This window comes from Budorcas taxicolor, chromosome 2 (genome assembly GCF_023091745.1).
Source record: "Budorcas taxicolor isolate Tak-1 chromosome 2, Takin1.1, whole genome shotgun sequence".
Lineage (NCBI taxonomy): Eukaryota > Metazoa > Chordata > Mammalia > Artiodactyla > Bovidae > Budorcas > Budorcas taxicolor.
Window position 1 is genome coordinate 134,366,456 of NC_068911.1, and position 17,982 is coordinate 134,384,437.

Consider the following 17,982-nt stretch of genomic DNA (forward strand, 5'->3'; position numbering starts at 1 on the left):
GGTGTTCTGGGAACCTGAAAGTGCCCAGGGTTAAATAAATTCAGGGTAAGCAAAGTGTTACTGTTCTGAGACCTGGTGTTAACCCTGATTATAATTAATATTTTTTTTCCAGATACAGAAACATGAGCATAGGGTCAGGTACTCAAATGTCATAAGAGTATTTGCAGGGGAGCTTACCTGGGATGTTGGAAGAGTCGAATAAGAGTAACTACCTTCTGCTATGGTGGCAAGCAACGCAAATTGGATTCTATCACTCTACTCAGAATCCTCAGACAGCTTCCTATGTGTTATGGACTAAATTGTGTCCCTCCCATAATTCACCACATTGAAATCCTAACACCTGCCATCCCAGAATGTGACTGTATTTGGATTTACGAACTTTAAAGAAGTGACTGAGTTAAAATGAGGCCATTAAGGTGGGCACTAATACCATTTTCCTGGTGTTCTTGCAAGAGAGATTAGGACACATAGAACCCTGGATGTGTACGCACAAAGGAGAGATCCGGTGAGGGGGTGGCAAGTGGGCAGCCATCTGCAAGCTAAGGAGAGAGTCCTCACCAGAGATCAACCCTGCCAGCATCTTGATCCTGAACTCCCAGCTTCCAGAACTATGGGACAATACATTTCTGCTGCTTAAGCCACTTAAGTCTGTGGTTTTTGTTATGGTGGCCCCAGCAGTGAATACACCATCCCTTTTGGAGTGAAAATCAATGTCCTTATAGTGGCCAGCATACTTCCCTGTGAGTTTCCCACTGTTATTGTAACAAATTACTATGAATTTAGTGGCTTAGAACAACACCTTGTTATGTTTAGTTCTGAAGTCAAAGTCTGAAACGGGTCTTCCTGGGCTAAAACCGAGGTGTTGGTCTGGTTGTCTTCCTCGTGGAGGCTCTGGGGGAGAATCTATTTCCTTGCCTTTTCCAGCTCCTAGAAGCTGCCCCTACTCCTAGTAGCCTCATCCTCTCTCTTCAAAGCCAACAAGGTCATCACTCCAGCCTGTGCTTCTGTTGTCACCTCTCCTTCTCTGATACACTGTCTTCCTCTTTCATAGGTAAGGAATTTTACTTTTACATTAAGTCCACCTTTACATTACATCCTGGATAATCCAGCATGATCTATCAGCTACTGAGCAACCTAATTCCACCCGCCACCTTCATTTCCCCTCAGCAAGTAACAGAACAAAGTGACGATTTCCAGGGATTAGGACGTGGACTTCTACGGGGAGGTAGGAGGGTGATTGTTACTCTACTGACTGCATTCAGCATCCCTGCAACTTCTTTGAGCTCATTTTCCTGCACTCTCTCCTCCCTTCCTCCACTGGCCCCACGTGGGCCTTTTGCTTTCCAGGAAACATCAGATGTGCCAAGCAAATTCCCACCCAGGGCCTCTATATTCACTGTTTCTTTTGCCAGGAGTGCTTCACCCCATTGGTCAGCGCAGTTCCTACTGACCTCTTACCCAGGGATTGCCCTGATCTCTCTGTGCAAAATTACAACCCCACCCTCACCATCCCCTCCTCCCTATGCCTGCACTGTTTGTTCACATAGTGCTTGCAGTCTTTGGATGGATTTATATGTTCATGGTCATCTCCCCAGCCCTCCCCACTAGAATGCAAGTCCAAGAGAGCAGAGACTTTGGCCGTGTTCATTGCTGTCCCCCTGCACCTAACTCAAAGTCTAGCAAATAGCAGGTGCTCAGTAAATGGTTTCCAAATAAATAAGGAAATAGAATACAAAGTTTGATGCAAAGGCCTAAACCTAAATTACGCTAGATAAGCTTAAAAATGTGAATGAAAATTTTAATTGATGAATAAAAACAGAGCTGCAATCTACAGAAATCCTTAGACATAGCAAAGTAATCAAGAAAAGGATGAGTGCACGCCATAAATCCATGGAAGGTTTTTGGTCAAGGACGTGTGTGGGCATTCAACGCTTTTAGGGCAGGGAGGGGCTCTCTGGGGCACCCTGATGAGAATTCTTTGGAAGTGACTTTGAAAGCAGTGAGGGCAAAAGGCCACAGAATCCACCCGTAGGAGCTGAGGTTTGGGGGAAATCCCAGGGCGTTCCGGCATTTCTTTGACACACTTGGGAGCGGTTACCTCAAGTCAGGAAACGTTGTAAAGGCACAGAAGGGAGATTATTTTATTCACATACCTCAAACCGTTCCTGTCCCATGGACGTGAAAATACTTACTTTGGGGAGACAACAGGTTTGGTTATCGGTTGGGCATAATTCTGTTTTTTTCCAGCTGGAGGAAGAGGAGAGAGCCTGACAGTGAAAAAGGAAATCATGAGAAAGAGAAAATTGGAAATTCAGGAAACTGCTTTAGCACTCTCAGGTAAGGGAGACCCCCACAGTGACCCCAAATTGGAAGACACAATCTGCCAATGGGAATCTTTATAATCAGGATGGTCTGGGGAACCTCAGGCCGATGACCCTGGCACTTGTTCACTGACCAGGGGTTCCTGGGCTGCAGTCCTCTAGTTCCAGAAGCTCTTTGACCCACATGTGGGGGGCCCTGCCATGGCCCTTTCCCTCCTGTGCTTACTCTGCAGATTCCTCATTGAAACCACACTCCGCCCCTGCTGCCCTGTCCAGAGTGCTGTGCAGCCAACAGGTGAGTAAAGCCGGGCTTTCTGGCCGCTTTGGGATTTTGCTGCCAAGCTGACTGTTTTGGAAATCTTTTGAGAGAAAGATGGCTGCCCCACTCCACGGAACCCAAGCCCTCCGGCCACACTCCATCCTGGATAATCCTTACTTGGGCTTCACTGAGGAGGTCTTGCTTGGTGGCTGAGGGGTCTTGATTAGCTTTCGTGGCCCCAAGTTCCAGGGATCCCAGCAGGTGCAGTAGATGAGGGGGTTGGGGTACATGGCAGGTCAGGGGCTGTCTTGGCTGCTTGGTCGGGAGGCCCTCACCGAAGTAGGAAAACAGCAGCAGAGTTACACTGTTGAGAGTCAGAGCAACAACGCTTAGAGATGAATTGGGAAGAACCCAGGGAAAGCCCAAAGCACAGATGACAGATTCTGGAAGCTGTCAGTGTGGTACAGGGTCTCGAACATAGCGCAACACCTCACCTCTGGCCACCCAGGAGATCTGATTTGAACGCTGTTTAACATTTGATGTTGTTGTTATTTAGTTGCTCAGTCATGTCCGACTCTTTGCAACCCCATGGACTGCAGCCTACCAGGCTCCTCTGTCCACGGGATTTCCCAGACAAGAACACTGGAGCGGGTTGTCATTTTCTTCTCCAGGGGATCTTCCTGACCCAGGATCAAACCTGCATCTCCTGCATTGGCAGGCAGGTTCTTTACCACTGAGCCACCTGGGAAGGAGTTGCTGAGTGCTTACTATGAGCCAGATCCACAATAAATGATCAGTCATTGTTATGCCAACTTGATAGATGAGGATAGTGAGGCTCAGAAAGGTAACGGAGGAAGCAAGTCACAAAGCTGGAAACAAACACAAATCTATCTGACTCCTGAGCATTTGCTCTTCCATCAGGTCACACTAGCTATCTCTGAAGTGCAGAGAAATGCCTGTAACAGGTAGGTCATGCATAGACCTTCCTAGAAAAGCAGCTCTGTTATTCAAATTACAGTGCAAGGGAACCTTTCAGGTTCTCTTTCCTGGTCACTGGTCTGAATTGCACAGCCAAAACTCTTCCTTCTTGGCTTCATAAAAACAAAAAACTCTATAACAAAGGTCTGCATGAAAAACAACTATCAGGTAAACATGGAGGCTTGATCATACTTGTTTATCTTATTTCTTTTCCAGAACTCCGCTAAAATGAGAGCACAGATTAAGAGATATTTAATTTCACAAGAACAGAGAGAGGGAGAGAGGAGACAATATCGCACAAGTGGTGTCCATATGGGCTCGGCACTGTGACTCCCTCACTTAGTTCACCATAGGAAACTACAGCTCGTGAGCCTGCAAAGGACATACAAACCAGCGGAAGCCAATTTCCAGGAGAAAGCCCCCCAAGATGCAGGGTTGGAACTGGTAGATTATCCGATGTTTCGGATGGGTATTCGACATCTGCTGGAGCACATGGTAGGGCAAATGGTATTACTTCCCCTTCCTCTCCTCCCCCATGTTCTGAGTAAATATGTTACCTTACATGCCAAAAGGAGCTCTGTATTTGTGATCAAGGATTCACCTCAACCATAGTTTTTTTCCTCTAGTTTTTATTAAAGTATATTTGACATACAATATATTCAGTTCAGTTCAGTTCAGTTGCTCAGTCGTGTCTGACTCTTTGTGACCCCATGGACTGCAGCACATCCAAGTCCAAGTCCAAGGGAGTCCAAGTCTTCTCCAACACCACAGTTCAAAAGCATCAGTTCTTTAGTGCTCAGCTTTCTTTATAGTCCAACGCTCACATCTATACATGACTACTAGAAAAACCATAGCTTCGACAAGACGGACCTTTGTTGGCAAAGATATGTCTCTGTTTTTTAACGTGCTGTCTAGATTGGTGATAGCTTTTCTTCCAAGAAGCAAGTGTCTTTTAATTTCATGGCTGCAGTCACCATCTGCAGAGATTTTGGAGTCCAAAAAAATAAAGTCTCCCACTGTTTCCACTGTCTATTTGCCATGAAGTGATGCGACCAGATTCCACGATCTTAGTTTTCTGAATGTTGAGTTTGAAGTCAACTTTTTCACTTTCCTCTTTCATTTTCATCAAGAGGCTCTTTAGTTCTTTCTCGATTTCTGCCATAAAGGTGGTGTCATCTGCAAATCTGAGGTTATTGATATTCTCCCGGCAATCTTAATTACAGCTTGTGCTTCATCCAGCCCAGCGTTTCTCATGATGTACTCTGCATAGAAGTTAAATAAGCAGGTTGACAATATACAGCTTTGACGTATTCCTTTTCCTATTTGGAACCAGTCTGTTGTTCCATGTCCAGTTCTAACTGTTGCCTCCTGACCTACATACAGAATTCTCAAGAGCCAGGCCAGGTGGTCTGGTATTCCTATCTCTTTCAGAATTTTCCACAATTTGCTGATATCCACACAGTCAAAGGCTTTGGCGTAGTCAATAAAGCAGAAATAGGTGTTTTTCTGGAACTCTCTTGCTTTTTCAATGATCCAACAGATGTTGGCAATTTGATCTCTGGTTCCTCTGACTTTTCTAAATCCAGCTTGAACATCTGGAAGTACACGGTTCACATACTGTTGAAGCCTGGCTTGGAGAATTTTGAGCATTACTTTACTAGCATGTGAGATGAGTGCAATTGTGCGGTAGTTTGAGCATTCTTTGGCATTGCCTTTCTTTGGAATTGGAATGAAAACTGACATTTTCCAGTCCTGTGGCCACTGTTGAGTTGTCCAAATTTGCTGGCATATTGAGTGCAGCACTTTCACAGCATCATCTTTCAGGATTTGAAACAGCTCCACTGGAATTCCATCACCTCCATTAGCTTTGTTCGTAGTGATGCTTTCTAAGGCCCACTTAACTTCACATTCCAAGATGTCTGGCTCTAGATGAGTGATCACACCATCATGATTATTTGGGTCATGAAGATCTTTTGTACAATTCTTCCATGTATTCTTGCCACCTCTTCTTAATATCTTCTGCTTCGGTTAGGTCCATACCATTTCTGTCCTTTATCAAGCCCATCTTTGCATGAAATGTTCCCTTGGTATCTCTCATTTTCTTGAAGAGATTTCTAGTCTTTCCCATCCTGTTGTTTTCCTCTATTTGCGTTGATCACTGAGGGAGGCTTTCTTATCTCTCCTTGTTATTCTTTGGAACTCTGTATTCAGATGTTCATTTCTTTCCTTTCCTTCTTTGCATTTAGCTTCTCTTCTTTTCTCAGCTATTTGCAAGGCCTCCTGAGACACCTATTTTGCTTTTTGCATTTCTTTCCCTTGGGGATGGTCTTGATCCCTGCCTCCTGTACATTATCATGAACCCCTGTCCATAGTTCCTCGGGCACTCTGTCTGTCCAATCTAATCCCTTGACTCTATTTCTCACTTCCACTGTATAACTGTAAGGGATTTGATTTAGGTCATACCTGCATGGTCTAGTAGTTTTTCCCTACTTTCTTCAATTTAATTGTGAATTTGGCAATAAGGAGTTCATGATCTGAGCCACAGTCAGCTCCTGGTCTTGTTTTTGCTGACTGTATAGAGCTTCTCCATCTTTGGCTGCAAAGAATATAATCAATCTGATTTCGGTGTTGACCATCTGGTGATGTGCATGTGTAGTCTTCTCTTGTGTTATTGGATGAGGGTGTTTGGCATGACCAGTGAATTCTTTTGGCAAAACTCTGTTAGCCTTTGTCCTGCTTCATTCTGTACTCCAAGGCCAAATTTGCCTTTTACTCCAAGTATTTCTTGACTTCCTACTTTTGCATTCCTTATAATGATGAGGACATCTTTTTTGTGTGTTAGTTCTAGAAGGTCTTATAGGTCTTCATAAAACTGTTTAACTTCAGCTTCTTCAGCATTACTGGTTGGGGGATAGATGTGGATTAATGTGATATTGAATGGTTTGCTTTGGAAATGAACAGAGATCATTCTGTCGTTTTTGAGATTGCATCCAAGTACTGCATTTTGGACTATATTGTTGACTATGATGGCTACTCCATTTCTTCTAAGGGATACAATATATTAGTTTCCAGTATACAACACAGTGATTTGACATTTATATACATTATAAGCTAATAAAAGTCTAGTAACCATTTGTCACATGCAAAGTTATTACAATGATACTGAGAATATTCCCTATGCTATACATTATATCTCTATGATAGTTATTTTATAACTGGAAATTTGTACCTCTTGATCCTCTTCACCTATTTTGCCCAAGTTTTTACCCTTCTTCTTTCTGGCAACCACTTTGTTCTCTGTATCTGAGTCTGTTTCTGTTTTGTCTTGCTTGTTCATTTGCTTTTTTAAAAAAAATTTAAAAGTCATTGTTAAGGTTTTTGTTGAAAATAACTCACATTCAAAAGGACAGGCCAATATGGTATGTTATCAGAATAGAGTAAATCAGAGTTGATTGGCTGGTTAAAAAGTCATATGGATAAAAGGCAACCTCTAAAAATAAAAAAAAAAAAGTCATATGGAAAAGTTGAAAGGAAACTGAGTTTTAAAAGAGTGTAAATAATTAAAATGTTTTAAAATGTTATATTAAAATTAGAAATTTTATTCTAAAGATATAGAATATACTGGAATGTTTGCAAAAATGAAAAGGGATGATTTGTTTTTTAGATTCCACATATAAGTGAAATCATACTGTTTGTCTTTCTCTGACTTATTTCACTTGGCATAATAGTCTCTAGGTCCATTCATATTATTGCAAATGGCAAGATTTCATTCTTTTTTTGTGACTTAGTAATATTCCATTATATCCCTCTTCACAACATTCTTTACTAAAATTTCCGTTGGGTTTTGGAATCAGTTGGGTCTGATTTTGCACAGGAAATCTGCTTATCATCTGTGGGACACCAATAAATGTACTTTCATTTTTATGAGTCTCAGCTTCCTCATCTGCAAAATGGGGAAAAAATTCATGCCTCCTCACTGGGGTCTCAGGCACATGAAATGAGACCATGTCATGAAAGTTCTCAGCACACTGCCTTGCATACATTAGGGTTTCAAAAACTGGCAATTGAGTTTAGGAACATCATGAAGAAGCTATTTTGTTTACAGAAGCTTTTATTTCTAAATTTGTAGGAGAATAGGCTTTTAAAAAAATATGTGTTAAATTGAATTATGTTTGTTGTAAAGAAAATAACACAGAAAAGCCCAACTAAGTAAAAATAATCCAAAATACTAGCATCTAGAAGTGACCACTGAAAATATTTTGGTGAGTACCCTCTAGAATTCTCTCTAGTCTAGAGAAACAGATGCATAATTTTCCATAAATGAAAGCAAATTCTACTTACATCCTAGATATGCCTTTTTAAACATATAGTCAGTAACTATATACATATACAATCATAGAATTATTTTTAAACTTAAGTCTACTGTGGAGAAATTCCTAAAATGTACAGAAGTAGAGAAAAGAGTACAGGGAACTCACACGTATTGTCACCTAGCTACAATAATTAGCAATTTATGGCTAGTCTCTTCCATCTTAGCTCACCTTTTTAAAAATTGGAGAATAATTGCTTTACAATGTTGTGCTTGTTTCTGCTGTACAACAATGTGAATCAACTGTAAGTTTACATATACACCCTCCCTCTTGAGACTCACTCCCCCTCCCCCACCCTACCCCTCTAGGTCATCACAGAGCAGTGAACTGAGTTAATCCACTTTTCTAACACTAGATTATTTTAAAGAAAATTTAAAGCAAATCTATAATTTTAATTATTTAAAACAAACCTTTTAAACAAGACTGAAGACTTCCTTGGTCGTCCAATGGTTAAGAATCTGACTGCCAAAGCAGGGGGCACAGGTTTCATCCCTGGTCCAGGAAGATTCCACGTGCTGCAGGGAAACTAAGCTCACGTGCCACAAGTACTGAGCCCTCACACCCTGGAACCCATGCTCCACAACAAGAGAGTAGCCCCGCTCACTGCAACTAGAGAAAGCCCACGTGCAGCAACAAAGACCCAAGCGAACAAAAAGTAAACAATAACAAAAAAAATTAAAAAGCCTGAAATTTGTTTCTATATTATCATGACTTTGCAAATTTCCCTTTTATGAATGTACCCATTTATATTTTTAGCTAGTTTTGTATTAATAAACATTTGCTTGTTTCCTTTTTTCCCGATTATGCCGATTATGAGCAATGCCTTGGTGCATCTTCTTTCACTCTTAAAAAGTAAAGGCCTGCTCTTTTCTCTTCTCCGCCATCCTATGTGCGGTTGAGTTCTCTCCTCACCATGTCTTCTCACAAGACTTTCAGGATCAAGCGATTCCTGGCCAAGAAACAAAAGCAGAATCGTCCCATTCCTCAATGGATTCGAATGAAAACTGGCAATAAAATCAGGTACAACTCCAAGAGAAGACATTGGAGAAGAACCAAGCTGGGTCTATAAGAAGCAAGCTGGGTCTATAAGAAGTGGTCTTAACATGTAGACCACTTTTTTAAGCAGCCAAATCACAGTGAGAACATCACTACTGTAATGCTTGGCTCCTGATGTTTCTTATTTCCTAACTATCAGTCTGAGACTCAGTAATAAATATGAAACATTGGAACTGATGTAAAAAAAAAAAGTAAAGGCCTCCAAATACCCATGGGAATGATACTCAAAATTATTAACAACCAGCAAGACAAGGGTATGGAACAAGCAGAATAGTTGAGGGTTATGGAGTGTAACAGGGTGACAGAGGACCCCACTCCCATCCCCACACCAGGTAGTAACCACTCGCTGAATCCTGAGGAGGTCTGGGGGTGCCAGGAGAATTGTGGAGGTAACCAAGGAGGCAGGCATGACATTTGAGGGGCTTGAACAATGTATATGAACAGCCAGTATGGCAGTATTTTATATTTCAATAACTGTGCATACAAGCTAAATGTCACCCCTCTGCCTTCATATTCCTCCAAGAGGGAATCGCTGTTAACAGCTTTTTGGGTATCTTTCCAGAAATATTCTATAATATTTAAAAAGTTTTTACATAAACAAGAACACACTTTACACACTACACCATGCCTTGCCTTTTTTGGTGTATGTATATCTGGACATTCCAGGTGGCTCAGTGGTAAAGAATCTGTCTGCCAGGCAGGAAACTCAAGTTTAATCCCTGGTTAAGAAAATCCCCTGGAGAAGGAAATGGCAACCCACCCTAGTATTCTTGCCTGGGAAATCCCATGGACAGACGCGCTTGGGAAGTTACAAATCCAAGAGGTCACAAAAGAGTTGGACACGACTAGGCAACTAAACAACAGGATATCTAATAGATATTTCCACATCAGCATGGATAGATCTAACGCATACACAGTGGCTAGATGTGCATTTTATGGCTCCAAGACTATAGGGGTGTGTGTGTATGTTTTAGAATCTTGCTCCTCACTCTTTTCCTTTCCTATATCTCTTTCTGATGATTTTACCTGAGACTTATGGACTGAATGTGCCAATTGGTGACCCTGTAGTCACCAGTGCGCAGCTGAGCCTCCAGAACGGTCACTGGTCCGCATTAATAATCAGAAGAAAAAAATTTTTATGAAACATTTTTCCAAAGAGCTTACCTTGGACTGCCCAAAGATTTGTTTTCCCCATGTAGTTTCTTTTCAATTCAAGAGTCTTAAAGTCACCATAAGGTTAGAGAAGCTCTTTTTCATCAATGCAAAATCAGAATTAATTTTAGGTCAAATCCGGAGGGTTCCAGGATGCAAGACTTTAGTGGTCATTCCAAGTGATTAAAATGCCAGAGCAGAAAATCCACAGTTTTCCAGGGAATCCAGTCAAAGTCCTTCACAAAGGCTGACCTGGCATGAGCCGGAATTCCCCTTCTGAAGACAGTCCAGTGTGAGTCTTTTAGTATTGCAGTGTAAGTCAAACTAGAGGAGAAAGTCACTCCTTCACTCAGACTCTCTTGTGAGAGTTGGAGTTGTGAGACATTTCCTTAGCAGATGGTGGGGGAAGGTTTGTTTCTTTTATTGCTATGGAAACAGAACGGCAGCATCTCATTGGCTCAGGCCCTCAGCTCTTAAGAGAGAAGTCTGGAGAAGCAGCCATTAAGAAATTCTCCAAGATGTGAGACAAGATATGTTTAAGACATACTACCAGAGGAAACAGAATTAAGTAGCACTCCTAGGCTTAGTAGGCTGTGGCAGGATCTGTGGTGGGTTTTAAATTCTTGTCATTTGCTCACAGAAACCTAAAACTCTAAAGCAGGCACTTTCTTCCTTGAATTTCAGGCTTTGAAATCTGTTAAAGTGCCAGTACCCCGGGGTAGGAGTCCTTCTCAATTACCAAGAAGCTCAGATTTTTTGCCGGAACAGAAAACTGCTTTTACTCATTACAGAAAAAAAGAAGCTTGTTTATCAAAGGCCAGTAGCTTTTATTTTTATTCTACTGCACCTCACTGTATTGTACATGAAAGTGAAAGTGAAAGTGAAGTCGCTCAGTCGTGTCCGACTCTTTGCGACCCCATGGACTGTAGCCCACCAGACTCTTCTGTCCCTGGGATTTTCCAGGCAAGATACTGGAGTGGGTTGCCATTTCTTTCATATTTTATTTTAAAAAATTACATGAAATAATACCCTTATTACATACTATTTTATCTTTCTTTTTAAAATAATTTTAAATTTTCATTTATGTTTAAAAATTATTTTAAAAAATTATTTTATATTGGAGCAGAGTTGATTAACAATGTTGTGTTAGTTTCACGTGTACAGCAAAGTAATTCAGTTATACATATACATATGCCTATTCTCTTCCAAATTCTTTTCCTATTTATGTTACTACAGAATATTGAGCAGAGTTCCTTGTGCTATACAGTAGGTCCTTCTTGATAATCTATTTTAAATGGAGTAGTGTGTACATGTTAAGACCAGACTCCCAGTCTGTTCCTTCTTTTACTATTTTTAACAATTCTTCTATTTAAAATGAAAGCTGATTATAAATCTACTTTATTGATTTCACGATTTGTCATAAGCCAGAGCTTTTAGAACATTGGTATAAGTTCATCCATTCATTCTACTCCATCAGATCAGTTCAGTTCAGTCACTCACTTGTGTTCAACTCTGCGACCCCATGGACTACAGCACGCCAGGCTTCCCTGTCCATTACCAACTCCTGGAGCTTGCTCATATTCATGTCCATCAAGTTGGTGATGCCATCCAACCATCTTGTCCTCTGTCATCCCCTTCTTCTCCTGCCTTCAATCTTCCCAGCATCAGGGCCTTTTCCAATGAGTCAGTTCTTCGCATCAGGTGGCCAAAGTATTGGAGTTTCAGCTTCAACATCAATCCTTCCAATGAACATTCAGGATTGATTACCTTTAGGATGGACTGGTTGGATCTCCTTGCAGTCCAAGGGACTCTCAAGAGTCTTCTCCAACACCCCAGTTCAAAAGCATCAATTCTTCAGCGCTCAGCTTTGTTTATAGTCCAAACAGATCCATACATGACTACTGGAAAAACCATAGCCTTGACTAGACGGACCATTCTTGGCAAAGTAATGTCTCTGCTTTTTAATATGCTCTCTAGTTTGGTCATAACTTTTCTTCCAATCAGTAAGTGTGTTTTAATTTCATGGCTACAGTCACCATCTGCAGTGATTTTGGAGCCCAAAAAAATAGTCAGCCACTGTTTCCACTGTTTCCCCATCTATTTGCCATGAAGTGATGGGACCAGATGCCATGATCTTAGTTTTCTGAATGTTGAGCTTTAAGCCAACTTTTTCACTTTCATCAAGAGGCTCTTTAGTTTTTCTTCTCTTTCTGCCATAAGGGTGGGTGTCATCTGCATATCTGAGGTTATTGATATTTCTCCCAGCAATCTTGATTCCAGCTTGTGCTTCATCCAGCCCAGCATTTCTCATGATGTACTCTGCGTATAAGTTAAATAAGCAGGGTGACGACATACAGCCTTGACATACTGCTTTCCACATTTGGAACCAGTCTGTTGTTCCACATCCAGTTCCAACTGTTGCTTCTTGACCTGCACACAGATTTCTCAAGAGGCAGGGCAGGTGATCTGGTATTCCCATCTCTTGAAGAATTTTCACAGTTTGTTGTGATCCACACAGTCAAAGGCTTTGGCATAGTCAATAAAGCAGAAGTAGATACTTTACTGGAACTCTCTTGCTTTTTTGATGATCCAGCAGATGTTGGCAATTTGATCTCTAGTTCCTCTGCCTTTTCTAAATCCAGCTTGAACATCTGGAAGTTCATGGTTCACGTATTGCTGAAGCCTGGCTTGGAGAATTTTGAGCATTACTTTGCTAGCCTGTGAGATGAGTGCAATTATGCAGTAGTTTGAACATACCTTGGCATTGCCTTTTCTTTGGGATTGGAGTGAAAACTGACCTTTTCCAGTCCTGTGGCCACAGATGAGTTTTTCAAATTTGCTAGCATATTGATTGCAGCACTTTCACAGCATCATCTTTTAGTATTTGAAATAGCTCAATTGGAATTCCATCACCTCCACTAGCTTTGTTTGTAGTGATGCTTCCTAAGGCCCACTTGACTTTGCACTCTAGGATGTCTGGCTGTAGGTGAGTGATCACACCATCGTGGTTAGCTGGGTCATGAAGAGCTCTTTTGTATAGTTCTTCTATGTATTCTTACCACCTCTTTTTAATATCTTCTGCTTCTGTTAGGCCAATACCATTTCTGTCCTTTATTGTGCCCATCTTTGCATGAAATGTTTCGTTGGTATCTCTCATTTTCTTGAAGAGATCTCTAGTCTTTCCCATTCTATTGTTTTCCTCTATTTCTTTGCATTGATCACTGAGGAAGGCTTTCTTATCTCCTTGCTATTCTTTGGAACTCTGTATTCAAATGGGTATATCTTTCCTTTTCTCCTTTGCATTTAACTTCTCTTCTTTTCTCAGCTAGGCAATGGCACCCCACTTCGGTACCCTTGCCTGGAGAATCCCATGGACAGAGGAGCTGGGTAGGCTGCAGTCCATGTGGTTGCTAAGAGTCAGACAGGACTGAGTGACTTCACTTTCACTTTTCACATTCATGCATGGGAGAAGGAAATGGCAACCCACTCCAGTGTTCTTGCCTGGAGACTCCCAGGGACGGGGGAGCCTGGTGGGCTGCCGTCTATAGGGTCGCACAGAATTGGACATGACTGAAGTGGCTTAACCGCAGCAGCAGCAGCTTTTCTCAGCTATTTGTAAGGCCTCCTCAGACAACTATTTTGCTCTTTTGCATTTATTTTTCTTGGGGATGGTCTTGATTACTGCCTCCTGTACAATATCATGAACTCTGTCCATAGTTCTTCAGGCACTCTGTCTATCAGATCTAATCCCTTGACTCTATTTCTCACTTCTACTGTATAATCATAAGGGATTTGATTTAGGTCATACCTGCATGGTCTAGTGGTTTTCCCTACTTTCTTCAATTTAATTCTGAATTTGGCAATAAGGAGTGCATGGTCTCAGCTATAGTCAGCTCCGGGTCTTGTTTTTGCTGGCTTTATAGAACTTCTCCATCTTGGCTACAAAGAATATAATCAATCTGATTCAGTGTTGATCATCTGGTGATATGCATGTGTAGAGTCTTCTCTTGTGTTGTTAGAAGAGGGTGTTTACTCTGACCAGTGTGTTATTTTGGCAAAACTGTGATAGCTTTTGCCCTGCTTCATTTAGTACTCCAAGATCAATTTGCTTGTTACTCCAGGTATCTCTTGACTTCCTACTTTTGCATTTCAGCCCCTTATCATGAAAAGGACATCTCTTTTGGGTGTTAGTTCTAGAAGGTCTTGTGTGTCTTCATAGAACTGTTCTTCAGCATTACTCTTGGGGTATAGACTTGGATTACTGTGATATTGAATGGTTTGCCTTGGAAGTGAACAGAGATCATTCTGTCATTTTTGAGATTGCATTCAAGTACTGCATTTCAGACTCTTTTGTGGACTATCAGGGTTACTCCATTTCTTCTAAGGGATTCTTGCCCACAGTAGTATATATAATTGTCATCTGAGTTAAATTCACTCATTTCAGTCCATTTTAGTTCACTGATTCCTAAAATGTTGATGTTCACTCTTGCCCTCTCCTGTTAACCACTTCCAATTTACCTTGATTCATGGACCTAACATCCAGGTTCCAATGCAATATTTTTCTTTACAGCATCAGACTTTACTTCCATCACTAGTCAGATCCACAACTGAGTGTTGTTTTTGCTTTGGCTCCATTTCTTCATTCTTTTCTTGAGTTATTTCTCCACTCTTCTCCAGTAGCATATTGGGCACCTACCCACCTGGGGAGTTCATCCTTCAGTGTACTATCTTTTTGCTTTTTGTACTATTCATGGGGTTCTCAAGGCAAGAATACTTGCCATTTCCTTCTCCAGTGGACCATGTCTTGTCAGAACTCTCCATCGTGACCTGTCCGTCTTGGGTGGCCCTACATGACATGGATCATAGTTTCAGTGGGTTAGACAAGGCTGTGGTCCATGTGAGCAATTTGATTAGTTTTCTTTGATTGTGGTTTTTATTCTGTCTGCCCTCTGATGGATAAAGATAAGAGGCATATGGAGGTTTCCTGATGGGAGAAACTGACTGAGGGGGAAACTGGGTCTTGTTCTGATGGGCAGAACAAAAGCTAGTGGAGGTGATGGAATTCCAGTTGAGCTATTTCAAATCATAAAAGATGATGCTGTGAAAGTGCTGCACTCAATATGCCAGCAAATTTGGAAAACTCAGCAGTGGCCACAGGACTGGAAAAGGTCAGTTTTCATTCCAAGCCCAAAGAATGGCAATGCTAAAGAATGCTCAAATTACCACACAATTGCACTCATCTCACAGGCTAGCAAAGTAATGCTCAAAATTCTCCAAGCCAGGCTTCAGCAATACATGAACCATGAACTTCCAGATGTTCAAGCTGGTTTCAGAAAAGGCAGAGGAACCAGAAATCAAATTGTCAACATCTGCTGGATCATCAAAAAAGCAAGAGAATTCCAGAAAGACATCTATTTCTGCTTTATTGACTATGCCAAAGCCTTGACTGTGTAGATCACAATAAACTGTGGAAAATTCTGAAAGAGATGGGAATACCAGACCACCTCACCTGCCTCTTGAGAAACCTATATGCAGGTCAGGAAGCAAAGTTAGAACTGGACATGGAACAACAGACTGGTTCCAAATAGGAAAAGGAGTACGTCAAGGCTGTATATTGTCATCCTGCTTATTTAACTTATAGGCAGAGTACATCATGAGAAATGCTGGGCTGGATGAAGCACAAGCTGGAATCAAGATTGCCAGGAGAAATATCAATAACCTCAGATATGCAGATGACACCACCCTTATGGCAGAAAGAGAAGAAAAACTAAAGAGCCTCTTGATGAAAGTGAAAAAGTTGGCTTAAAGCTCAACATTCAGAAAACTAAGATCATGGCATCTGGTCCCATCACTTCATGGCAAATAGATGGGGAAACAGTGGAAACAGTGGCTGACTATTTTTTTGGGCTCCAAAATCACTGCAGATGGTGACTGTAGCCATGAAATTAAAACACACTTACTGATTGGAAGAAAAGTTATGACCAAACTAGAGAGCATATTAAAAAGCAGAGACATTACTTTGCCAAGAATGATCCGTCTAGTTAAGGCTATGGTTTTTCCAGTAGTCATGTATGGATGTGAGAGGTGGACTATAGAGAAAGCTGAGTGCCCAAGAATTTATGTTTTTGAACTGCGGTGTTGGAGAAGACTCTTGAGAGTCCCTTGGACTGCAAGGAGATCCAACCAGTCCATCCTAAAGGAAATCAATCCTGAATGTTCATTGGAAGGATTGATGTTGAAGCTGAAACTCCAATACTTTGTCCACCTGATGCAAAGAGCTGACTCATTGGAAAAGATCCCAATGGTGGGAAAGATTGAAGGCAGATGGAGAAAGGGATGAGAGAGGATGAGATGGTTGGATGGCATCACTGACTCAATGGGCATGAGTTTGAGTAAACTCTGGGAGTTGGTAATGGACAGGGAAGCCTGGCGTGCTGCAATCCATGGGATAGCAAAGAATTGGACAGGACTGAGTGACTGAACTTAAGTGAACTGAACTGATGGGTGAGGACATGCTCAGTAAATCTTTAATCCAAATTTTCTGTTAATGGGCAGTGCTGTTGTTTGACCTGAGGCCAAACTACGGTGGAGGTAATGAAGATAATGGTGACCTCCTTCAAAAGGTCCCATGCATACAATGCAGCACTCAGTGCCCCAACCCAGCAGCAGGCCACTGCCGATCCACGCCTCTTCTGGAAACTCCTGGACCCTCATGGACACATCTGGGTCAGTCTCTTGTGGGGTCACTGTTCCTTTCTCCTGGGTCCTGGTGTGCACTAGGTTTTGTGTGTGGCCTCCAAGAGTCTATTTCTCCAGTACTGTGTAGGTTCTGTCAGCTCTATGGTGGAGTTAATGGCGACCTCCTCCAAGAGGGCTTATTCCATTCCCAGGTGTGCTGCACCCAGAGCTCCTGCCTTGTGGCAGAGCACTGCTGACCTGTGTCTCTGCAGGAGACACTCAAACACTCACAGGCAGGTCTGGCTCAGTCTCCGTGGGGTCTCCTGGTGCACACAAGGTTTTGTTTAAGCCCTCTGAATGTCTCTGGAGGGTATGGGGTTTGATCCTAAATGCAATTTTGCCCCTCCTATCATCTTGCTGAGGCTTCTCCTTTGCCCTTGGATATGGGGTATCTTTTGTTTTTTGGTGGGATCCAACATTTTCCTGTCGATGGTTGCTCAGCAGCAACTTGTAATTTTGGAGTTCTCGCAGGAGAAGATGAGGGCATGTCCTTCTACTCTGCCATCTTGTCCTTACTATCTGTTGTGTGCCAGGCACTGTTTGTGAGGTGTGGAAGATACTTTAGTTCCCCTGATCAAAAGGACTGGAAGAAACACAAGCTGGAATCAAGATTGCTGGGAGAAATATCAATAACCTCAGATATGCAGATGACACCATCCTTATGACAGAAAGTGAAGAGGAGCTAAAAAGCCTCTTGATGAAAGTGAAAGAGGAGAGTGAAAAAGTTGGCTTAAAGCTCAACATTCAGAAAATGAAGATCATGGCATCTGGTCCCATCACTTCATGGGAAATAGATGGGGAAACAGTGGAAACAGTGTCAGACTTTATTTTGGGGGGCTACAGAATCACTGCAGATGGTGACTGCAGCCATGAAATTAAAAGATGCTTACTCCTTAGAAGAAAAGTTATGACCAACCTAGATAGCATATTCAAAAGCAGAGACATTACTTTGCCGACTAACGTCCATCTAGTCAAGGCTATGGTTTTTCCAGTAGTCATGTATGGATGTGAGAGTTGGACTGTGAAAAAGGCTGAGCGCCGAAGAATTGATGCTTTTGAACTGTGGTGTTGGAGAAGACTCTTGAGAGTCCCTTGGACTGCAAGGAGA

At 41.9% G+C, this 17,982-nt stretch overlaps 1 protein-coding gene across 1 annotated transcript in view; it reads right to left on the bottom strand.

Moving 5' to 3' along the window:
* The window catches only part of FLACC1 (flagellum associated containing coiled-coil domains 1), a 29,940-nt gene extending 27,070 nt beyond the window's left edge, over positions 1–2,870 (bottom strand). Inside the window, exons 1-2 of the mRNA XM_052635863.1 lie at positions 2,758–2,870; positions 2,193–2,267 (exon numbers count right to left, since the gene is read on the bottom strand). Coding sequence (XP_052491823.1) covers positions 2,193–2,267; positions 2,758–2,870 — 188 coding nt within the window. The remainder of the gene's footprint in view (positions 1–2,192; positions 2,268–2,757) is intronic.
* Positions 2,871–17,982: the final 15,112 nt, after the last annotated feature.